General features: G+C 39.0%; 7 protein-coding genes across 7 annotated transcripts; 2 read left to right on the top strand and 5 right to left on the bottom strand.

Moving 5' to 3' along the window:
* Positions 1 to 2,758: 2,758 nt before the first annotated feature.
* GCK72_002785 (uncharacterized protein) lies at positions 2,759 to 4,399 on the bottom strand (the record flags this gene model as incomplete). The annotated part of the gene is made up of 3 exons (XM_053723602.1): positions 2,759 to 2,909; positions 2,957 to 4,282; positions 4,332 to 4,399. 3 exons carry the CDS (start codon positions 4,397 to 4,399, stop codon positions 2,759 to 2,761), a joined length of 1,545 nt encoding a protein of 514 aa, XP_053592247.1.
* A 1,741-nt stretch (positions 4,400 to 6,140) lies between these two features.
* Positions 6,141 to 6,650, bottom strand: GCK72_002784 (uncharacterized protein; the record flags this gene model as incomplete). Its single annotated transcript, XM_003099697.2, has 2 exons — positions 6,141 to 6,309; positions 6,376 to 6,650. 2 exons carry the CDS (start codon positions 6,648 to 6,650, stop codon positions 6,141 to 6,143), a joined length of 444 nt encoding a protein of 147 aa, XP_003099745.2.
* A 1,149-nt stretch (positions 6,651 to 7,799) lies between these two features.
* On the bottom strand, positions 7,800 to 8,630 carry GCK72_002783 (uncharacterized protein; the record flags this gene model as incomplete). The annotated part of the gene is made up of 2 exons (XM_053723601.1): positions 7,800 to 8,154; positions 8,245 to 8,630. The coding sequence occupies 2 exons, from the start codon at positions 8,628 to 8,630 to the stop codon at positions 7,800 to 7,802; spliced, it is 741 nt and encodes a 246-aa protein (XP_053592246.1).
* A 2,674-nt stretch (positions 8,631 to 11,304) lies between these two features.
* Positions 11,305 to 12,037, bottom strand: GCK72_002782 (uncharacterized protein; the record flags this gene model as incomplete). The annotated part of the gene is made up of 3 exons (XM_053723600.1): positions 11,305 to 11,390; positions 11,662 to 11,797; positions 12,002 to 12,037. 3 exons carry the CDS (start codon positions 12,035 to 12,037, stop codon positions 11,305 to 11,307), a joined length of 258 nt encoding a protein of 85 aa, XP_053592245.1.
* Positions 12,038 to 15,474: 3,437 nt separating this feature from the next.
* Positions 15,475 to 19,561, top strand: GCK72_002781 (uncharacterized protein; the record flags this gene model as incomplete). Its single annotated transcript, XM_053723599.1, has 9 exons — positions 15,475 to 15,488; positions 16,627 to 16,764; positions 16,816 to 17,024; positions 17,295 to 17,437; positions 17,486 to 17,635; positions 18,283 to 18,576; positions 18,812 to 18,951; positions 19,000 to 19,136; positions 19,320 to 19,561. The coding sequence occupies 9 exons, from the start codon at positions 15,475 to 15,477 to the stop codon at positions 19,559 to 19,561; spliced, it is 1,467 nt and encodes a 488-aa protein (XP_053592244.1).
* Positions 19,562 to 19,877: 316 nt separating this feature from the next.
* On the bottom strand, positions 19,878 to 21,963 carry GCK72_002780 (uncharacterized protein; the record flags this gene model as incomplete). The annotated part of the gene is made up of 7 exons (XM_053723598.1): positions 19,878 to 20,239; positions 20,287 to 20,546; positions 20,627 to 20,730; positions 20,777 to 21,321; positions 21,370 to 21,622; positions 21,668 to 21,721; positions 21,817 to 21,963. The coding sequence occupies 7 exons, from the start codon at positions 21,961 to 21,963 to the stop codon at positions 19,878 to 19,880; spliced, it is 1,725 nt and encodes a 574-aa protein (XP_053592243.1).
* Positions 21,964 to 22,306: 343 nt separating this feature from the next.
* GCK72_002779 (uncharacterized protein) lies at positions 22,307 to 24,259 on the top strand (the record flags this gene model as incomplete). Its single annotated transcript, XM_053723597.1, has 6 exons — positions 22,307 to 22,564; positions 22,616 to 22,987; positions 23,669 to 23,765; positions 23,812 to 23,840; positions 23,897 to 24,034; positions 24,077 to 24,259. The coding sequence occupies 6 exons, from the start codon at positions 22,307 to 22,309 to the stop codon at positions 24,257 to 24,259; spliced, it is 1,077 nt and encodes a 358-aa protein (XP_053592242.1).
* Positions 24,260 to 24,325: the final 66 nt, after the last annotated feature.

Here is a 24,325-nt window from a genome sequence, read left to right as displayed (position 1 = left end):
TGCGCAGGGCAGATGTATTGCCTTCGTTAAATTTGGGGATATGACCTGCTACCGCTTTTAGCGCTTTTTGAGTGACACTAAAGAGGAGAAGACGTAATTGATTAAAATAAGAATTTCTTAGGCTTTAAAAGTTAGTTATTTAGGGAAGGTATCTGAAATACAAAATAGAGGTATGGGTAGTGGGGGAAAGTATAAACAGAGCATACAACACATGATAAGGTGTTATTTAGTAATGATATTGTTGCATTGACGGCGTAGTGTGTGGGAAGTATTGGGGCATGGGTGGGTGTGAAACGTATTGTATTGGGTGGGGAGGGGCGATAAAAATGGGTTTGGGCCAGGGAGAGGGATGTGTGAAGGGGGATCGCTCCAGAACCCCTTCTGAATGCTCAACCTTCACCTGATTCCTCGGGCTTATAGAAAGCGGAGTAGTGTTGATTATATGTGTATGTGTATATATGGGTTTATGTAGAGATTATATAAGCAAGTAATATGAATGAGTAATTAAGTATAATGAATAAAGGGTGAGTAATATATAGAGGGGCCTAAGGATCCTAGTGAGACCCAGTCCTGCTGAGATACAGTAGGAAGGGGACTCACCCCAAGCTAGGTGACGTGCATGGGCTAGGATCCAGCTAGACTAACTGAAGAGAGGCGACGCGCCTTCCCAATGGAAAAAGGGCGGAGCCAGTGTTCTCCGACTCTTCCTCTTTGTGTTGAGACGCATAGATAAGAGAGGTTAGAGAAAAGGAAGAAGGCAGACATAGTCTGAGTTCTACCCTTTCACATCCCCCCGGTTTAAAATGTGGCCGTCCCGGGCAGGAGAAGACGTTATTACTAAAAGGAATTACCTTAGGCCTTAAAGTTGGTTATATAGGGTGGGTGTCTTGAAATACAAAAGAAGGTCTGGGTTGTGGGGGAAATATAAAACATAGCATACAATTCATGATTAAATGTAATTTAGTAATGATATTGCTGCTGCGGTGGGGTTGGGTGTGGGAAATAATGTGGCATAGGTGGATGAGAAATATACTGGATTGGATGGGGAGGGGCAATAAACGATGGGTTCGGGCCAGGAAAGGGGATGGGATTCATAACCATTACTGGGTACCTCTGCTGCCTCAGCATACAATTACATGATGGATTATAATTAGTAACGGTATTGCTGCATCGGAGGGGTGGGGTGTGGGAAATATTGGGGGATGAATGAATGAGGTGCAAGTTGCATCGGGTGGGGAGGGGGAATAAACGATGGGTTTGGATTAGGGTAGGGGATGGGACTAATTACCATTATCGGCGAACAACCTGGCTGTGGATTCCCTGCTCGTTGACTTTCGGCTCTCCAGCTTCCCGCTTTGTGTTGTCTTCCTCGGCCACCTCCCTGAAGTTGTCCTCCGTTCCTCTTCCACTGCCTTCTATCCTTGATCTTTCCATTTGTTCTCCCGCGCCAAGCATTCACATTCCGATTTGGTTGACCTCTCCCTCGCACTGGGCTTCGTTGGCGTATTGGACTCCGTCGGCGAATCGGGCTCCGTCGGCGGATCGGGCTCCTTTGTCTCGTCGACTAGTTCCGTGTCTGGTCACACGCGATCGATCGGATTTACTGCAAAAAATTCTTCGGATTTCCTTATTTGATTTCTTATTTTTTTAAAACACATTTGTTTATTTGAAACTGTTGAAATTTTGCGGAAAACTGTGTTTTACTGGTTTGAGAGTGTCCAAACTACATTTAACATTTATTCTCTTTATTCAACTTACCTCCGTCATTCCATAATCCAATAGAGTCGTCCAGAGTAGAAAAACATTAGAAAAAATATAAGAATTCAATAAAAATCAAAAAATACGCCTATTCAGTAAGGCATAGAGACGGCTATTATGATTTGGTTGGGGGAAGGGAGAATCGTTGAAGGGTGCTCAGGAGGCGGGGATTGACCTTCTGATTCTCTAACACCTCTCCATCTCCCATACTCTCTCCGTCAATGTTTCCAACAGATGGTATCCAGACACTCGGACATTCAGCCCTGTGGGAAAGGGTCATTAAGTGCCTTTCGTATTCTGATGTCCGAGTGTCCAATTTGAATGCATGGATGCGCACTAGCACAGATGCACATGGATTAGTGCGGAGGAGAAGGAGACGAGCCATAGCCACGACTCAGAAAAAGAACTTACATCAGGACTGAGAGAGAGAGAGAGGAATAACTTGAGGCGAAAATTCCAATATTACTTTGGTAACAATGAAATGGAGACACAACGCAACCCCTATTGCGAGTCAATATTAGAAGCACCCATAGGTTCCACGGGCAATTCGCGTTGCACCAGTACTGGATCCATCTCATTTCGCTTTTGTATCTCCATTTTTTCTTGATAGACAGCTCTTACTAGAATGAATATGTCACTTTTTAAATTTTTCAAATTCAAGTATATTGGTCGAAATTTGAAATCAAGAAGCGCTAATTTCCCAAAAATATTTTTTTGGGATACTATGTCTGCTCGATTTTTCTTGCCAAATAGTAAGGCATCTATCATTGTCGAATACACAGTTTTGCAGAAGAAAAATTATTTCCAGATCTACAAAAACTGTCCTGTTACAGATGATTATACCAATTGAATGCTGATTTATTGAGAAGTTTGGGAAAAGTATGGAGAAATCCATGGCACAAAAACGAACAAACTTGGGTAAAACGAGAAAACAATTGTGGAAATCCAAAATAATTGTTAAGATAAACGAGTATGGTAAATTTTCAAATATCAAGCAGATTCAACGATCCATATAAAACGCACTGCCAACTGGCATCACTTCGAAGTTCAAAACCCATAAAACCTTTGGATCTGTCGATTCTTGACCGTAGACGTTTAATTCTGATCTATTAGTTAGTGGATAATTAAAACAATTAGAGAAGTAGGAGCATCTGAAAAAAATCAATAAACTGAAGCGCCCCAAGTTTAACTGACTCACCCTTTCCATTCAATATTGCCGAATCTTGCATCATCTCTCGTTTTAAATGTTTTAAATGTTTCAATTATTTCTTTCGAAGTCCATTTTGTTCTGATCCCAAACGAAAAGCATGTCCCAATTTCTCTCGGATTCTCCACGAGTTTTTCTACCAATTCCAGATATTGTTTCAGATAAAAACATCCAAATTTCATTCGAATCATTTTATTTTTGAATTCCAGTAATTCAATAAAATAAAGCCGTTGATACCAATCAGTCAGATGAATCATCTCGGCAGTTGTCACCAGAGGAATCCGGGCGGTTTGTATTATTCGTCTTCCAAATATTTCAATAGATTTTAGTGGGAAACTGGATTCATGGAAGATATGTTCAACTTGTTTCATGACTCTAGATATTCCTGAACCAAATCTGAAGTTGTTGACTTTAAATCGAAGATTCTCTTCCAATCGAATAATTCCTCCTTTATCATAGATCTCCAGATTCTTCACATGAATGAAATCTCGTCGTGTTCCCAATATTTTCTTCATTAAATACTTTATCGCCTCCGGTAGTTTTCGATCAATAATCAGTCGTTCTTTCGTGATTCCACGTGGAGAACTGATTGTCATTTGGATATAACAATTGAATAAACTTCTAGTTTCCAACGGAAGAATCAACGCATGAAGTTTATCAACCAAATACTCTCTTTTCTCTTTTGACATATCAGAGTGAGCAATCGATAAAGATGGTTTCCCGACGCAAGTGTAGGTCAGCCCAGTTTTCTCCTGATTTGTATGAACATTGTATATATTAAAACTCGATGAGCACTTGTACTTCAAGTTAACATAATCGATAATTTCATCAAACCATACATACTCACTCAATTTCAAATCTTTCAAAGCATCTGGACGGTCCTTAGAATTATGAATACGTAGTTCTCTCTGCTCGTGCTCGTAACATCTCGAACGTGGATTATCTTGAGATCTGTCACGTGTGGGATCATTCAGCTCAAATTCTGATAGAACAAACTGAAGAATCTCATGACTTTCATATTCAATTAGAGGTCGATTCGGTACTAAATGCAAGTTGATATCTCCTGGAGTCAAAGTGTTTTCCGATAGTTTATCAGTCACTCCATATCGATCGATTGTTAATTGAACACCTCCCTCATTGTTATCTCTTTCGTAACATTTCGGAGTATTTCCATTCGGGAAATGATGAATTACTCCTAATCGATACTCGGTGTCATTTATTTCAATTGAATAGGGATTCAGTTTTAATTTCTCGATTTTCAGTGGACAACGTTTATATGCATTTCGGATTGCTGGACAATGGGTTGACAGATTAATTCTGAAAAAGGTTACAAAGTTTTGATGAAATTAAAAATCTAATTACTCACCTATCATTAGCTTCAAAATATTGTAAAACAACTTCGAAACAGTCATAATTCAATGGTTTCCTATTCATGGTGAATGGGATAGTTGTGGTAGGAAGAGAACCGAATGAGAACTAACGAACAGACAAATGAACTGATTTTAATCTCATAGATTGACTTGTCCTGCTATCCGATCGGTAGATCTGAGCTATTTGAGTAGTTTCTTATGGATGGTGCATGTTGTAACCCCTGATAATGGATCTGCAGATTGAAAAATGAGTGACAGCATGGAAACTATGGAAGCTTAGGTAATTTTCTTTAAAATTAAAATTCAAAACTTTAAAAGCTCAGGTCAGACAATTTCTTGATGACCCAACGACTGTTATATTAGTCCCAAAGATAACAATGAGGCGATCAAAAGTGTTGGGTGGAATTATGACAGCACCATTTAAGATATTATCTAAATTTCCCATTAATTATCCATACTGTTGAAAACCTAAAATTTCAGACTCATTCACCCAAGGGTAAAACACTACAGAGTGTCCTTCCCATTGAAGTTTTACTTGTTTTCTTACCCTTGAATATACTCCTTTCCAAAAGTTTTTCAACTCTATAGACATTATATTTTTCATTAAAAAACCCCGAGTAATTTCATAATAATCCTCGTATCCCTTGTCAAAATTCCCTTGTTTTGCATAAATTCGTACATGATCCCCCTCATGTTATATTTTCGTCTCACACGTCTTTCTCTCCGCCGAAAAGAGAAATCTCCATTGTTCACATCGACAGGTGCCTTTTTGATTAATCGGTTTGCGGACTGCGGCCACTTTTGCCAAGACCTCAACATACCGCCAACTGTATTTAGATGTCATAAATTTGGCAAGTCTAGATTTGGTGGTACGATTTGCACGTTCGGTCATTATCTCACTTTTGGGAGTACAGTGGCGAGTGGAGAAAGAATCAAGACAGTTTTTGACTTGAAAATTATAAAATTCTTTACCGAAATTACTGTACCAATCAATGTAAAACCAACAAATGTGTCAATCCGATTGGATTTTTATATTCCCATTTCAACGGGTGGTCTTTATTGTATTGTTTATGCATAATTTGATGAGATTGTCGCTCTTACCTATCAGAGAAACCAGATCATTTAAAAAAATTACCGTAAAAACTGTATTAGAGCGACACCTTTAAAAGAACGACACCTCTAATAGAACGACAACCATCTGTGCTCAGGATTCATGAATATGAGTATCCCAGTGTATTTTCTTGGTTCTGATTAGAAGCAGCGTGAATAGTAACCTCCAGATCCACAAATAGAACTTAAAAAAAGTTTTTCCGTATAACTTTAATGAGTTTCTGAAACCACAACATTTTTCTGAGAGGCGGTTGAAAAATAGAGCGACATGTCGCTCTAATACAGTTTTTACGGTATTCTTCTCGCAATAAAATGAGTGGAAATGAGACGGAAAGGACAATAAAGAAACGGAGACGAAACCTACATTCTTATCAGTGGGGGATAACCAAAATGGGGTGGTTTGTTTAAGAAAACAAGTCATAATGACCGAAAACACTCTTTTGAACAGTTTAAATAGTGGAAAAACTAACTAAAGATTACGATTTAGAAATTGTCGATACTCATCAAATTCTGTTTTCGTTTTTTGACAATATTGTCGGCATATGACGAGTAAGCACGTTTTTTCAAATTTGTTATTTTTTTCGTGTTAATTTAGACTTTAACGTTTTTAGCTGAAAAAACACGGTATGTAATGATTTTATTGAAAAAAGAAAATGAAAGTTTCAGATTATTTATGAAACATGAATACTAAAAAATTAGACATAAAAAATTAATGAACATAATGGAGTCGGTGTACGGTAGGGGAGACGGAGACTTTGGAGAGGTGGAGGGGAGATGGAGGGACGTCGGAGTACGGTAGGGGACAGAGAGACTTGGTGTTCGGCGGAGGCGGTTGAGATGGTGGAGATGGTGTTCAACCAAGATCTGAATAAATGATATGAAACAATGGTTTTAAAATTTTTTTAGATCTTAATAAACATACTTATACACCTCCCTGACCAGATGTAGTGCACAGCCAACGCATCCATCGCAGCGTAGAGAATTTGATTAATAGTGAGGACTTCTCTGGTCCAATCACTCATTGTTTCACTCTTGTCGATATCCATTCCGACGCGCCCCTTGACGGCTTCTTTCAAAGAAATTAGAGATCTATTTTTTCTTTGGTATTGAACGTCATGGACAGATTCAAAGAATGGCTCTGTTCCAAAGCAGGCGAACTGTCTCATCTCGTTGATTTCTCTAATAACTCCTTGAATTTGGCGCATTTGATAACTGGACATTTTGTGAACGCGCCATAACAACACTGTTCTGGTGGCAATGTCACAGAATGTTAGTAGGGCCAAATCGGTGTCGTGAGGTAGAGTGGTGTAGGAGTTCTCGGTATCGACATAAATGAAGCCTTGTATGTTTTCGCCTTGTATGTTCTTGGGAAACTTCGTAAAATATCATAACCTTTGTGTAGAGAATCAGTCACTTCGATTCGAAACGAATTCAAAATTGAAGAGACAAACTCCTGAAAATAACAAAATTATTACTTGAATTCAATTCAATCTTACTTACTTCCGTAGTTTATTCCAATAGAGTCGTAAAGAGTAGAAAAATAACAGGAAAAATATTAGAATTAAATGAAAATCAAAAAATACGCCTATTCAGTAAGGCATAGAGAGGGAGACTGTTATGATTTGGTTGGGGGAGGGGAAAATCGTTGAGGGGGCGGAGACAGACCCTCTGATTCTCTGACACCCTCTCCCTCTCACATACTATATTTGTCGATGTTTCCGACAGATGATGATAAGCGAAAGATAAAATATTTTTTTGACAACGCCATTTTGTATTTGATATAAGAATTAATACTGTCATTTCTATTTTACTATGGTTTAAGAAAAAGCAACAACTACCTGAACATGTAAAAAGAATAAAATGATGGAAAATATGAAACAGTATCCAATTTATATACAAAACCCTAGGTCCCTCATTCTCTTTTCTAAATACTTTCTCTTGAAACGTTTTCTATTCTTTTCAGCCCATCTTGGTGAACAATAGAATAGCCAGTGGTGGAACCTCGTCCATTATTCAGACACCGTGGGCAACCAAGTTTCGAATACACCTTTCTACCTTGTTTTATTTATTCAGACGCTTGTTATTTCGTAATTTTCACTTTCTTTTCACGTCTCGATCGAAAGCCTTTTTGAATAGAAAAGTACTAAATGTTTTAAATATTCTTTGAAAGCAAAACTTGGAAGGTTCCACCAAAAAAAGTGTCATATGTATACAATTATTTTTTCAAAGATTCAAGCTAATCGAAGCAACCATCTGTTATTTGAATATCGAAAATCACAAAAACCAACTGCATGCTTTCAACATGACCATAATTTGCATGTAATGCGAGTTTAAGTGTGTTCTCTTAAACTTCGTTAACTGTGGAACGATGTTTTGTAGTGTGTGTATCCATGAGTAGAATCTTTATTGGGTTGTATGGCGGTATGATGGAGGTCGGCAAGTAAAAACGTCACTGTAGAGTGAGAGCTCTTTGGGTGATGCAGGTGGTTCAGTGGTAAAGAAATATAGATCAACCAGCCAAGACCGCTTTTGTCCGCCATGAGATGTTTAAGACGGTTGCGGTTGAAATATTCTCCATCAGGTAGACAGATGAACAAAGCAACTGGGCTCTCCCTCTCCTCGGCAACTGCTTCGTTCCGGAGCTTCTCTTTATTTAATGGTGTTGATGAAATTGAGAGATAGCTTGGAAACGGAACAACTGTCGAGTCTCTTAAAAATTTGGTGTCATGGGTAAAAACAGAAATATGAACAAAAAACAAAAAGAAAAAAAACAGAAACAACAGGAGGTCCATCGCCTACTTGGCGGCCGGAGCGGATGGATCGGCAGGCGGTGAGATGGAGAGCGTCGTCTGAACTGCGACTGAACGACGACGACGTCGAGCGTACCAACGGCGAACATGCGACACACCAATCCAGATGACAGCGAGTCCGAACAGGAGCCACGGGAGCACTGGAACGAACGAAATAAGAAAGAAAATATGGAAGAAAGAAGAAAACCAACGGGCGAAAAACCCAATTGAAGAAGTCTCAACGACAGCAGCGGAAACGGCAGACGCCGGAGCATCACAACTGGATCCGGTGAACCCAACATCGCATATGCAAAAAGCGGATGTATCCGAAACGCACGTTCCGTGGTTTGAACATGCCGCTGGACACGCGTCCAGATATACCGAAACGACGACCATTCTGGAAGAAATCTAAAGGAAAAGGACTGAAAGAAAGAAAAACGGAAAAATGGAAAAACGAAAACTTGAAATGAAAAATAAGAAATCAACAAGTCTGGAATGGTTTTGTTATCATTTTTAATGGGAAAATCCCAGAAAGGGGTGTATCAGCTCACAAAGAGCGCGCACCAATCAACCAGACGATGAAAACAAGAAGGAAAACAAAGAGAAATCAGAAGTTGCGTTGAAACCATCTTGAGAATGAAGGTTGTTTTGTGTGTGAAGTAACGACAGTTGGTGAGTGTGAAGTGAGGAACATGTGGTCTAGAACTTTGCCCCGTGCCATACATAACAAATGTCCACTCATCACACTTGTGGAAATATCTGAGAAAAACAAATCAACATTCGAGATCATGTTTGAATTTATGCCAAACAAATAACTTTTGGCATAGGTCATGAAGAAAAATGCCGACTTGTCACGGGCCCAGCCAGTTTGAAACATGATTTGAAAAAAATTTGAATATATGAACTTTTTTTTGGAAATGTCTTGAAATTTTCTGAAAATTAGAATGTATCCTACAAATCCAGTGACATACATATTTATTGGTTGACGAAAATGGAGAAGAAATTGATGGTAAATTTTATTGTAACGAGATGACTAGAGTTGGATATAATAAGAATCAAGTATACATAACTGAAAAAATTATTTAAAAAACGTAAGATTAAGGGAATACAACTAGTGTTAGTATGATGGGAAGGATTACCATCGATTTTTGACTCTTGGGTAAATGAATGAGAAATCATGGACATTAAATAAGGGAAATCATCGATAAGATTACAATTTGGTTAATACCCAAGTGGAAGTGCTTTTCCATAGAGGCAGTACTCGCACCTTGTCCATAACAGGTCTTCATTTTTTGAAGGTAGGGGTTGTGGTAACATCCTCAAATATTTTGGAACGCCTCATTCTTCTATCTGGAGCGGAAATCGTTTCAACTTGACCATCCAAACACCTAGAAGAATAACTGATTTTAAAATTGATATTAGTAATGACTAACCGATTTTTCTATGGCCTGGTCCACCAGTTTAGTCTTTTTCATAATATCATCGATTTTGACGTCTGCATACATTGTCGTAGTTTTCCAGAATATTCGAGGTAACAAATAACCAAACGCAGCAATCAAGCATATGTATATGCAATTTGGGTAGTACTCAATTGTTTTGAATTGATCATATTGCATTTTGTTCAACGGTTTAGTGACTGTGTGCAAATGATGAAATCTCGGAACAGTGTTGTTTCACATTTAAAATCAATTCAATTCAAATTCACTTACTTCCGTAATCGATGCCAATAGTCTCGTCCACAGTAGAAAAATAACAGGAAAAATATCAGAATTCAATAAAAATATAAAAATACGCCTATTCAGTAAGGCATAGAGAGAGCTACTATGATTTGGATGGGAGAAGGGGAGCCGTTGAGAGGAGTTCAGGAGGCGGGGACTCACTCTCCTTTTGTATTCTGCTGTCTGAGCACCCTCTTCCTCTCACATACTATTTTTGTCGATGTTCCTGACAGATTCAAGTTCTCTTGACTTAAAAGGAGCCTCCACGAGAGATTTTTTCAGCTCCGACAAGATTTCTGTTCAACTCACTTTTTCTAACAAATGCTTGTAGTTTTTCCTTTTTTTTGAGATATAAATTGAAAAAAAACACGAAGTTTGTTGGGAAATTTTTTTAAAGAAAATCTTGTATTCCACTATAATTAGAGAACTTTATTATTATTTTTATTTACAGCACTCGGCATGTGTACAGTATGCCGCCACCTTCTCATCCAACAGCACACAATGAAGTTCTATACCATGACCTGCCATCTCTCAAAAAGAAAGAAATGTAATAATGGTTTTCCATGTATACTTTGCTAATAGATTAATGTTTTTCGTCCAATCGTTTTTCTTTTATCATTCCTCTAAATAAATTTTTTCGAATACGGTTTTTTTCGTGAAGAGGAAGATACAGATACACAATGTTTGCATTGTCGAGAAGACACCATGATGACAAATATCCTGTTCTCGTTTCGAGGTACATGGACCTATCACAAGCTGATTTCCTAAAAGTATAAAAATATAATTATTTTTTGCGAAAAAGAGGAAGGTATTCGCTCCTTGGCGTTGTAGTGCGCTTCTTTGATGTAGTCTCCTTTTATTGGCGGTCATTGTGTCGACTCATCGAGGTCCCATAGTGGCTACTTCTTGATTTCTTCCTAATTGTGAAAGCAATCGGTATAAATTTAGAATCCAACTAAAGTTTACCGCAGTTTGCTTTTTTTGACAACTCCACCGTTGAGAATTTTGTTGATTTCTTTTTCGTTATTTTGAACTCGCCTAATCATATGACAAAACTGGAAAAAGAAGATTTATCTAGTTAATAAATGAAAATTTACCTTTACAACCATGCGAGAATTCGAAAAAAATCATAAAAATCAAATATACAGGGACCAGCCATTCCGTGAGGCAGTCGAATAATAGGAAAAAATAAACATTCAATAAAAATCAATTCCGAAACAATGTTTTACGTAGTCCATTCCGGTAGTACAACTAAGAGTAGTATTCTTCGAGTAAAATTTTGGTCCCTGCCTCTGATCATCTTGTGTTGGGGGAACTCCTTAACTGTCCTGGTCGTACCTTGATCCAGCACCTCATCGACCAGATGATTCATCAACGAGAAGGTGAACTCCTTCTCCACCTGGGAATACATTGTTGCACATTTGGCCTTTCTTGTGACCTGAAAATCAAATGGTAATAAATATTTTAGCATATAAAAAAATCACATTTTTTTCTCCAGACTTGTGTGTTTCCGTGTAACAATAAGTTTTTGGTCCAGTTGTGACGAATTCGGTCTTTTCACCATCAATATCATTTGTCAACTATCCAAGATATGGTCCCATCTTATCGACAAGGGGTTTTTGCAACCATCCGGAACGGCAAATACGATAGAATCAGTATCTGGAAAATAAATTATATTTTACTGTTGAGGAAAAAAAAAGACTATATACCAGTATAAATAATGTTGTCTCCACCAACAGCTTCCATTAATTTATACAGTCTCGATCGGGCAAATGACGTCGTGAGAGCTGCTATGTGAACAGCTCCCGTTCGGAGACTGGTCAGCGTCTCGACTTGCTTTCTGTACTGCACAACAGCTATGTTGTTGACAGGTCTCACATCAATAAGCTCGATCGATGTGTCGTGGACCAGTCTCCAGAACTTTGCTGCTTTCGTGATGATTTCGGTTTGTATCCTGCCCCCTCTTTAGGCGAATTCCACTCTTTGGGCAAATCAAATTCCACTGAAATTTTGCTTTTTTTTCAAAGAAAATGTATTTGAAATACTTACAAGGGAGTCTGACAGCGATTTCGCCACAGCTCTCATGCCAGGACTCCTGATGAATCTAGTCAAGTCATCGAGAAGAAAACTGAAAAAAGATTTTCTAGGATAAAAAATGAAAATGTTGAAACATACTATTAAAATAAAAACCAAAGCATACATGAACCGCCATTCCGGTAGGCAATCAAATAATAGAAAAAATAAATATTAGTATTCAATAAAAATCAATTTATATACAATGTTTTACGTTGTCCATTCCGGTAGGACAACTAAGAGGAAAGAATGATGAAAAACATAATAAGGTCTTTCGGTAGAGAGATTGCGAGACACAGAATTTTCCGTTAGTCATTTCTGAGTAAACACAAGGACACGTCTTTTTGAAAAACTTGAAAAAGAAGAAAGTAATTGGAAAGAAGGTCAGAAGTTTGAATTGGAAATAGAAGAAAGACATTTCGAAAATGTCTGATGTGTATATCAATGACGCTTCTTTTCTTCTTTCATCCGCAACGCATCTTTCTGAGCTACAGTAATCTCTGAAACTCAGAAGTTTGGGTCTCCACACGATTTGTCACGTAACGTGTAATTCAGATTCGACAATATTCGTCAAACTAGCCCCGGGGTTGGGAGTTCAAGGGACACGGAAAAAGAAAAATCCATTAGGACCAAGGAAACAGTGCCGATGAGTCATTCCTAAGAGGGCGCCATGTAGCTCGAGAAGGGGCAGCATGCGAAATTAAAATGGTCCCAACTGTAGACCCACCCCATATCTGTCAGCTTTCCTATTAGTTACGTAACCTTCAAAAACAAAAGATATCAATATTCGGTTGCTAAGGATTAGGATAAGAACTAGATGAACACATCTAATCCATACTACTCTGCGCAGAAAGACGAGATGAGCGTTAAGAATAGAAAGTAGGATGTTACGGTATCTCTGAAAACTCTGACACTTCTATCTCAACTTTCACCATCAAAAATTCCTCGTGAACTGACTTTAACAACAGATGATTAGGTTTTCAATGACTCTTTTGTTTGCTGTGTCTTTGATGTTGTTCGGATTGACCCCGACTTGGAAGGATCGCTTTTGAAGTATTCCCAGCAAGCCTATGCGTACTTACCCTGCATAATGTGGTTTACGGGTTCATTGGCTGAAATGTCAATCCCCCGTAAACCTATGCGTATCTAATGGTCTCCATATTTGCGGTTTGCTGGTATCTAGACAAGTCTCAGCAAGTCTATGGGTACTTACCCTGCATATTATGGTTTACTGGTTCATTGACTGACTATGAGGTGTCAATCCCCAGAAAAACTATGCGTATATATCTGTCTGCATATTAGTGATTTGCTGGTTTGTAAACTGATAATAGAACCTTCCAAGTCGGGTTCAATTCCATGGCTTCCCTTAAAACAAAACTTGTCGGAATCACTCCCATGGAGCAACAAGAGAAAGAAACTCCACAATAAAAGCCTAAGAACACTGTCCCAAGTAAAAGATTATCATGTTTTTAAAACTAAAGTGGGCGGAACATTTGATAAGAAGAACTGACATTTGGTGGATAAACTGGTTTGAAGATCACTACTGAAATGGGCTGATTCGCTGAAAAAAGAAATTTTAGTGTGACATGGAAATCAGCTGATCGAACCGAAAGCCAAAAGTAGGAGAAATGGATAGCTGCGAACCACGCTCACAACAGATGAATGAACCGACTAATTAACATTAAAGATATTTAGGTTTTTAAATCCTCTCTTTCTTGTTGTGTTTTTTGATTTTGTCAGCATTTACCCTGACTTGAAAGGATCGCTTGTGAAGTCTGTTCCCTGCAAGCCTATGCGTACTTACCCTGCATAATACGGTTTACTGGTACATTGACAGAAATGCCAATCCTCAGAAAACCTATGCGTATTTATTGGTCTCCATATTGTGGTTTGCTGGTTTATAGACTGAAAAGTCTTTTCCTTGCAAGCCTATGGGAACTTACCCTGCATAATGTGGTTTGATGGTACATTGACTGTGGTGTCAATCCCTTGAAAACCTATGCGTATCTGTCTGCATATTTGCGGTTTGCTGGTTTATAAACTGATAAGCGAACCTTCCAAGTGGGGTCAAAGCCAACAAAAAAGAGTAGTGCGCCGTAAAAAAGGATCTTTGAAAACCTAATCATCTGTTTTCAAAATCTTATCGGAAAAATAACTTATCAAATAGAAGGCGGTTGAAGAGAGACGTCATCACTGATCGATTTGAAAGTTCAAACGGGCAAAAGTTGGTTCCGATCGAAAAGATCGAACGGCTGGTGCTCCCGAAACGAGTTGCACGTGTGAAAAGTCGAAAGCAGGTATTGCCAATGGCTCTGAAGACTCTGAAAATTTAAACTCAAATTTCACTATGACTCTCGTCGGCAGATTAGGAAAAAGAGTAGGTAGGGTTTCAGAGGTCCTATTTCTTGTTGTATTTTTTATTTTGATGGTATTTACCCTGACTTGGAAGGATCGCTTGTGAAGTCTATTCCCTACAAGCCTATGCGTACTTACCCTGCATAATACGGTTTACTGGTTCATTGAATGAAATGTCAACCTCCAGAAAACCTATGCGATTGGTCTCCATATTGTGGTTTGCCGGTTTATAAACTGAAAAGTCTATTCCTTGCAAGCCTATGGGAACTTACCCTGCATATTATGGTTCACTGGTTCATTGACTATAAAGTCAACCCCCTGCAAAACCTATGCGTATATGTCTGCATATTTGCGGTTTGCTGCTTTATATACTTCACAAGCGAACCTTCCAAGTCGGGGTCAATACCAACAAGTACTAATAGTGCGGTGAAATAAAGGACCTTTGAAAACCTAATCATCCGCATTCAAAATCTGCTTGGAAAAAACTTATCTGACAGAAGGCGGTTGAAGAGAGACGAGAGACGTCGTCGCTAGAGAATTTGAAAACTCAAACTGGCGAGAGTTGTTTTTGATCGATAAGATCTAGTGTATCGAGTCGGCCAGGTCACGTCGTTTTTTTTTTCATTTTTTGAAAATGTTTTATCCGGAAAAGTAAGACATTTCCCGAACGTAACATTACAAACGCGTAAATTCATTATGATTGTTTTCATTTTATTCGGGGCGGCTGGAATTAAGAAATAATTTTGTCCAAAAATTCGAGAGTTCATTTCTCCCCCACCAAGTCTTCAGAAGCCGTCAAAAAACTAACATCCGTTTGAGTAAATGCTCAAAAATGGACATGTCTCTGCGTCTCTTCGTCTCGCACACTCTCTCGCCGCCTTGCATCTTTTTTTGTTTGAATAGAGCACTGATGAGAACACATTTCTTATGCGATACACACACCCAATTTCATTTTTTTGACTTCGTACCCCCAAATTTCAACATTTTTTCTATGAATGAGTAGAAAAGAATGAGGGAATTTGTAATTGTCTTATTGTTTTTTGGTGGTTTTTCAAACGGTTCGGAGTCGTGTGAACCACTTCATGCACAGGCTCATGGCATCAATTTGGTGAGTATTTGGAGGCAGTATACTGTAGTTGTTCAAATATTTGAAGAATCAGTTCAGAGCATCTCATAAAGTAACCCACTTCGTGAAAATGTATTATTTCCTGTGTAGATCAAACCTAGATCTTCTTTTTTTAATGTTTTCAGAGATAAATCTCTCCGAAGAAAGGAGAGAGAGACGCAGAGAAACAAGAGTGTCTGGCTTCTCTGCGTCTCTCTCCTTCAGCAATTTCAGTTGTTTGAAACCGAAACCGAAGAAAATTGTGTACAAAATGGAGAGACTCAGAGAAAAAGAGACATTTTCTAAGGGCATTTCGATGGAGCGCAGTTGTAAGAACTGTTTCAAGCTAATAGAGTTGCTGATATTTTCAAAAGTTTTCGAAAATGTCCCTGAACTGTGTCTCATTATCAAATATCAACAAAAAAGTTCATTTTAACACGTTTATACCCTTAAAACCCCAATATTCCAGGTGTGCTGCTCGCTCAACCACAGCCTCACCCCAAGTTGTGAATTCTCCTCCCTTTGTCAAGAGCATTGTTCTTGTTTCCTAACAATAACGAGGGATTTGGATTGTCAACTGGAATCGAAAAGTTTGTTGGATGATAATAAGGTACGAGAGGTGATATCGACCGAACTTTGAGGAGGTGTATCTCAAAAGCTAAGAGAGCTATCAAAAAGTTGTCAATTTCAAAAATATTATACATAACATTTTAAACATTTTCTTAGTTGAAAATTTTTAGGCATCTTTTTTAAATCTTGAGATAATCGTCCTGAAAGACAAGGAACAAGTGAGTACGCGCAGAGAAGTCGGTCGCTCTCTTATTTTCAGTGGTCTAACATTGAAGGCGCATATCTCGAAACCTAGAAGAGCTCCAAAAAACTTGTCAACTACAAAAATAAAGAACTAGTTTAGATCTTTCTAGCCCAACAAAACTTGCTTAAAATTCTGAAGACGTGACGTCACAACACATCCTTCCAGAAACCCTACCAATGGCTTGACCATCAACCCAACTCTTCTCCTTTTTCTTGCCGGAACTCAAATCTTCCGAACCCTCAATCTCCTTATACTATCGTAGTGGAAAACTCCAATGGAAGGTATCCAAAAGGTTATTTTATTCAAAAAAAAAAGATATTTTTCCAGTCAAACCAAAGAATTTCTGCTTGGAGCCTGCTCTCTCAACGTCACTTCCATCACATTCCAACATTATCACTCAATTTATGATTCAATTGATTTTGGACTATGTTTTCCTAACTTGGCATCGTTCCAAGTCGTCTTACTGTAACTTTTAACCAATTCCTTATCCAGAATATCAAAAAAAATCCTTTCCAGACACCGAACCCGTGCAAATTTCCACGTCTCCTTACGAAACTTGAACTTTTTGAAAGTGTTATCCCTTGTAAACGTGGATTTCGAATTTTGGCTTCACCCATCTCCTTTCGTGAATACTATAAACTACATTCATATTGAGAACTCGTCGATAACAGAGCTACCGAAATGGATTTCCAATAGCAAGACTTTGTCGACCGTCTATTTGAAAGGTAGCCAAAAATATGAGTGTTTTGGGGACTTGGGAGTGGAAAAATCCGGATTCCCCGTGTCTTTTACCCTTCCCACCATTTTAAATGTTTCCAAACTGTCGTAAAATCTGGTTTATGGTACGCAAACACCACTACTGCGTACCGTACACCAGACCTTACTACAAATCGAGCTACATTCCTGAAAATTGGTGCATAGATGTAAAAAGACATGAGGAACTTGAATTTGATAATTTCAAGAACTTTTTATTCCTGAAGAACATCATTTTCCAGGCACCTCCATCACCTCCCTCTCGCCGATCGCTCAACTCCCCGCTGTAAAAAGTCTGAAACTATCCCATAATCTAATTGAAAATCTCCACAGACTTTTGTTTGTTTCTCCGTTCTTGATTCATGTGGATTTGAGTTATAATAGGGTCAGTTCTCATTTACATCTCTTTTTTTAATGAAATCTGAAATTCCAGATAACCTCATTTGCCTCACATACATTCAGTAAATGTGTGGATCTTCGAGTACTGGATCTGACTGGAAATCCAATTAAAATGTTGCCTTATAAGCCATTTGCAAAGAATATTCGATTGAAATGGCTGAAATTGAGTAGAACTAATATTACGGTAAGATCTAAAATTTGGTAAACTTTGAAAGGTGTCAGCTTATGTAGAATTTAAATCATTTTTAGTGATTGAAATGAATAAAGTCAAGGGCTACATCTTTATAGGTAAACATTTTTGATAGCTCACATAATCTTTGAGATACGTGTCCTTGAAGATGAGGACCAAGAACTCACAGGTGCTATGTTAGGTGTTTTTATAAAAAAGTGATGTGTCACAAAGATTTGGGGAGATACAAAAAAGTGGTCAACTAACAAAATATGTAAAATTTTACGCTGATTATTTTTGTAGTTAACAAGTTTTTCATAGTTCTCCACCCCTTTGAGATATACGTCTTGGAAGTCTAGAGGCTCAGCGAACGAGGGAGAGACGCAGAGAAACTCGCATGTCTCATTTCTCTGCATCCCTCGTTCTTTTCTTTTTTTGATCAATCTCAAAAGAGACCGACAATAAATGAAGAGAATGTGAAAGAGAGACGCAGAGAAACGAGACACTCTCGCTTCTCTGCGTCTCTCCCATCTCCTTCTTTTGCCTGTTCCCTCTTCAACGACGTGTATCTAGAACAGTTATCAAAAAGTTGTCAACTGCAAAAATAAAATTCTAACTTTGATGCTTATATATCAAGATGTTCCAAATGTGCTCCTTTCCAGACTCTCTCCCCAGATCACTTCTACGGTTTGGGTGCACTCAAAACTCTGTCACTTTCCCGAATGCCGATTCAAACGATATCTCCGTACTCATTCGTCCCTCTGAAATCTCTTCGATATCTCGATATGGACTCTTGTAATCTCACAAGACTCCCTCAAGCAGTCACAGCGAATTGTCATTTGGCTCGATTGAATGTTGCCAATAATATGCTACATAGAAGTTCTTCAATGCCTCCAGAAGTTATGGCCATGTTGAGTGGATTGTCACAGTTGAGAATCGATGGGAACCCGTTGACGGTGAGAGAATTTTTAAAAGGGTGACCATCTCTGAACGCATGTATCTCAAAAACCAGAGCACCTATCAAATTATGCACAACTAAAGAAACATTGATCTAGGTTTGATCTACACAATCATATAAAAATCAATTCAATTTGACTGTGATTAACATCAGTACGTACTTCTAAACTTCACAGATTTTCAACATTCTTCTTTGAATTACAATTTTCAAAGTTTCGATACTCTCATTTTCAGGAATTCCCCGCCTCTTTCCTTCTAATTTCACGTGAAAACATCCGTCTACTCCGCCATCTTCTTCACTCAACAATGACCCTTCCGGTATGGCTCCGCGAGCCGTGCACACCGTATTATTGGTCGATTCATTTGGCTAACAGGTATCTCAAAATATATGTGGTATAATGGTCATTAAGAGCAAATTCCAGAACAAACAATTTGAAATCATTTGTCAATCAGTATGACGAGAAGAGAATGTTGAAAAATGGTCTGGGTTATTGCAAAGAGCAATATGACTGGATGATGGAGCAGATGGAGGTTTATAGAGAGTTGGAGAAGAATTCTGGTTAGTTCAAAAACAAGAAAAAAGGAAACAAAAAGATTAGCCACGGCGGTTTGAACTCCCGACGGCATGCTCGCTAGCCAAAAAGCCAACTTATTGCGCCACAAGACGCACAAAAATGACCAGGCTCACGGCACCTATAAAACTGGTTCCCATTCTTTTTGAATGATTTTTTCTGAATTCCAGGTTGCTACTCCCTTCGACGTCTTCGCTCCTCAATCACTTCTTCCCCGACTTTTGCTCCAAAACTCCCTAAAAATGTCACAAATTCTTTATTTTTCTCAATAGACCACGACCCATCCTCCCCCGCTTTTCACATTCCAATCCTTCTTCTAATCTCTCTTTGTGCCAACTTCCTTCTGCTTTTCTCAATGCTCATGTGCTCAATAATGGCTTGTCGGATGGAGAAAAATGTGGAGAATGTTTAAATAGACTCAAAACAATCAAATAAATATATAATGGATAAAAATGATTGAGAATCGACTTGAGTCCCCTAATGAACTAGTTTTTGAATTTCACATTTGATATTTCATCTAATGCTATGTTTGCTTAGCCAAATTTAAATAGCTCATTTTCGATCAGCTGCGCATCGACTCACACCACAACTGGTTGATACGGAGTCTCCTATAATCAAATTGAGTGTTTGCAGTAGAAATTTACTATCAGAAACTACATTTTCAGAAATATTTTATTTAAAAATAACTTTTTCTAAACTTTTTATAAGCACTTCATGAAGTATACAAGTTATGGTGATTTAATGATAATGGGAGCTTCAGTTCCACAAATGAAATTGTATTTCATTGTACAGGGTACGTCATTGAGTGTTCCCGTAAGCTTGTTTCCTTTCATCACTGCCAAGCATTGCTCTCTGTTTTCCGCAAAGTTCGGTTCACCGTCGTGGTTCCAATCTGATACAATGTCCGGAGGATTCGGAGCAACTCCATTTTGCCACTCGAACACTCGAACACGAGAACATTTTGATGCTGGATCTCTGTCATAACCAGGTTCATTATCAGTTCCTGTTGTAATACACTCTGAACGTCGTCTTGCACCGATCCATGTGTCCAGATTGTGGTATAATTTTTCATAGTTATCCCCGATTAAATCTGAGCGAAGTGGATTATGACAAGAGAAATCTAGAACTGAATCTCACCTGCCAACAGTTTCAACTCTTCTTGGTTCGTATATCCTGTCAAGTGTGCTCCATGCTTTTGGCAATGGGCTTCTGCATCTTCATTTACCATTTTATCGGGGAAGAACCGATGACACCACTTTTGGCCGAGACTTTTTCGGTAATATTCTGTGAATCCAGCTGGACAATCTCCATATGAATAAGAGTCCACAATATTTTGACAGTAGATTGGAGCATAACGAGCATCAGACATTGCTTCAAGTCCTGGACTTCCGTCGCGTCTGAAAGTTTTGAAGTCGTTATTCTTATTAATGCAATGAACAGTCAGCTAATAAGTCTGCTGATATGATAACTTTCTCACCCTGAAACTAATGCGGAACTCCATGATCCAGCATCACAAATCTCATTCGGCTCATTACTTCTCCATAATGACTTATCAATTGGTTGGGAGACCGCGTTTCCATCCTTAAGACAGTAACACATGAGTACAATTTTCAAATCTAAAACTTACTGATCCCATCCACAAAACGTGATAGATCGAGCCCTTATTTACACTGCATGTAGCTCCGATCCTCTCACTTTTTCTGGAGCTTTTCGAGAAAGCAGCAGTTCTGATGATGAGTCCATTCTGAACTTTGTTGACTTCTTCCAAGAATTCTCTCGTCGGAATCGCAGATCGAGCATTACTATTGTGAATGAATGGATTCATAACTCTCGAACAATATCGATTATCTTTGAATAAGTCCTCATCAATTCGATTCAAACTGCTAGTTGTTCGAATGAAAGCTCCTTCTGAAGTGGAAACAGTCGGATAGTAGATTTCTCCGTACTTCTTCAGAAGATGATTGCTCTCAGCTCGATTCATCGGAGGTGTGTATTCACATAGAACCATTGCAGTTTCACTTGAATCAACACGTGTCAATGCGATATTCGGGAGATTATACATGTATCCATCGATGGCCAAAAGCAGATTTCCATTCACATTCTCATCGATCAGATCCTTTGTAATTGTCTCACTTGCATCTATCCAGAGACGAGAAACACGTGTGAAGTAATCTGGAATTGAGTTGAATAATGTATGGTTGGTATTTGAAACCTACTCACTGTAGATTCTGAATGGGAGAGTCTCTCGATGAAGGAATGCAATAGTGGCATCGTCTTTCTGTTTCTTACAATGACCCACTGCAACATCCCTCGTCATAAGTTCTTTTGTCATTTTGTAACATCTTCCAAATAATTGAACCCATTCATTTTTACAAATCAACGTGGCTTCAGCTGAACATTTAGTTCGTTCCCCTGGTGTCCCATCGATGATATGATAAGGGACATGCTCTTGACAGTATCGTTTTGCTGATTCCTGGAAGAGTACTGTAGAAACACACTAATGAAACGGAAAACCTACCCGAGAATCAGTGGCCACTGGGAACTCAAATGTGCACTTGTCTCCTTCGATTGACTGAAAACTCTCTGTTATTTTGATCTAACATAGAATCGAGTCAAGAATGTTCGTTTTCAAGAAACCAACTCTACAACAGACTTCCCTACACTTACATTGAATCCATTGGATCTCGGACGATACGAACTTCCTCCATCCCAGAATTCACACATTCTCTGGAAACTCCAGTCTCGATCCACTTGGGCATTGGCGAAGGAGGCAAGAAGACCGAATATGTTGAGTATTTTCATCAACATTTTCATTCGGCTTCTCTAACGCGAACTGATTTGAATATTTTTTTTGTGTTGGGAAAATTGGTGGCAAAAAAATGAAAGATCAAGGAAAATATTGTCTTGTCAGAAAAGGATAAAACTTTTTTCCACGCATTTTTTTTTCCTGACTAAATGATGGAGCAAATTATAGAGAGTTGGAGAAGAATTCTGGTTAGTTTCAAAACATGAAAAAGGAAAACAAAAAATATTAGGCACCGCGGAGTTCGAACCCTCGACCTTACGCTCGTTAGCCAAAAATGCAACTTACTGCGCCACGAGGGCCACTTAAATTTGTAGGCTGTCATAAAACCCCATTCAATTCTAAATTGAAATCATGTCCCTTCTCGCCCGTGTTCTCCGTCTCAACACCTCCCATCGCCTTCTGAATTCCACGTCATCGGTTTCATTCTCCCAGAAATACCGTGCCGATGACGTCACTCCTCAACCACTTCAGTTGCTCTCGGAGACTGAAAATTCATTCGTCGAAACTGTTCGACGTTTCGCTGGGAATGTGATTCAACCGTTGGTTCGGGAGATGGATAGAAAGGGGGAAATGGATGATAGAGTGCTGAAAGGATGCTTTGATAATGGGGTAAGAGAGAAACACAGTTTTGAAGCGAATTTCAAATTCCACAATTTCCAGCTAATGGGTATCGAAGTCCCTGAAAAGTACGGTGGCTCCGGTTCGAAATTCTTCGATGCCGTCCTCGTGATTGAAGAAATCTCGAAGGTTGATGCATCTGTGGCAGCTCTCGTCGATGTACACATCACACTCTTCGTTCCCCTCATCATTGAACTCGGAACGGAAGAACAAAAACAGAAATATCTTCCGAGAAGTGTCACTGAAGCAGTTGGGTCATTTGCTCTCTCTGAAGTCAGTTCAGGTACAGATGCATTCGCTTTGAAGACAACTGCGAAGAAAGATGGAGATGATTATATTATTAATGGATCGAAAATGTGGATAACGAATTCAGAACATTCGGAGGCTTTCTTGCTATTTGCAAATGCCGATCCGGTTAGTTACAAAAGTGATAGTTTTAAACATACTTGTCAAATCACGGGCCGGGCCCTCTGAAAATTTCAGGGCCCGGGCCGGCCCGCACGGCCCGCAGCAAGCCTTTTTTTCAATATTTTGACGGGCCGGCCCGGAAGATTTTTTTAGCGGGCCCGGCCCGGCCCGGCCCGGCCCGGCCCGTGACAAGTATGGTTTTAAAAAGAGGGAAAGAGAGTGCAGAGTGACGGAGACATCGAGAGTCATATCTCGAAAACGAGGTTTCCTATCAAAAAGTCGTCAACTGTCAAAGTATAGAAAATGTTATACTGATCAGATAAACAGTTGACCACTTTTTGATAGCTATGCACAAAGTTGAGATATGACAGTTTTTCTAGTCCCAGCTTATTCCTCCTCGCTTCTGTATTCTGGGTCTTATATCTCAAAAGCTGTGGCTGCTATCAAAATATAATTTACTAACAAAATATAGCTAATTCCATACTGATGAATTTTGTAGTTGACCACTTTTTCATAACTTTACTTGAAATTGAGATCTGACCGTTTTCCTTGCCCAATGTTCTCCATCTCTCGCTTTTGTTTTCACGGCTTCATGCCGAAACCGTCTACTACAAAAGTAAACCTCTATCCTTCCTCTATACACCCAATCAGATACCTTTTAAATCTGACGACCCCATCCATTTGCAGGAAGACAAACTTGGAATCCGCGCGTCTTCCACTTGCCCCATTCATTTCGACAACGTTCGTGTCCCCAAGTCAGCGATTTTGGGAGAATACGGAAAAGGTGATTTGCTGGAATACCGATCCATTACTCGATGAATACGTTCCAGGTTACAAATACGCAATCGAGTGTCTCAACGTAGCTAAAATGCCTGAAATACTACAAGCAGCTCACAAATACATTTATATTTTCAGGGAATGCAACACCAAATCGCTCAAATCCGTACTGAAATCGAGGCCGCCCGTCTCTTGGTATACAACGCTGCTCGTATGAAGGAGAACGGTCTTCCATTCGTTCGTGAGGCGGCTATGGCGAAACTTTTCGCCTCTCAGGTACCAACCGAGTCGCTACGCAGAAAATTAACTTATTTTTAGGTCGCCACCAACACCACCTCAAAATGTGTCGAATGGCTGGGAGGTGTCGGTTTCACTAAAGAATTCCCAGTGGAGAAATATTATCGTGACTGTAAAATTGGAACAATTTACGAGGGGACATCCAATATTCAACTGAATACAATTGCTAAACTTATCGATTTGGAATTCAAAAATAAGGCTTAGGAAACTGTATTTTTGGAATGTATGCAAAACATTTTTGATAGTCAATAAAAAGCGAAATCTTATACT

Source organism: Caenorhabditis remanei, chromosome I (genome assembly GCF_010183535.1).
Source record: "Caenorhabditis remanei strain PX506 chromosome I, whole genome shotgun sequence".
In the NCBI taxonomy this organism is placed as follows: Eukaryota; Metazoa; Nematoda; class Chromadorea; order Rhabditida; family Rhabditidae; genus Caenorhabditis; species Caenorhabditis remanei.
Note: the sequence above shows the minus strand (reverse complement) of the source record. Positions and strands in the feature narration are given on the sequence as shown.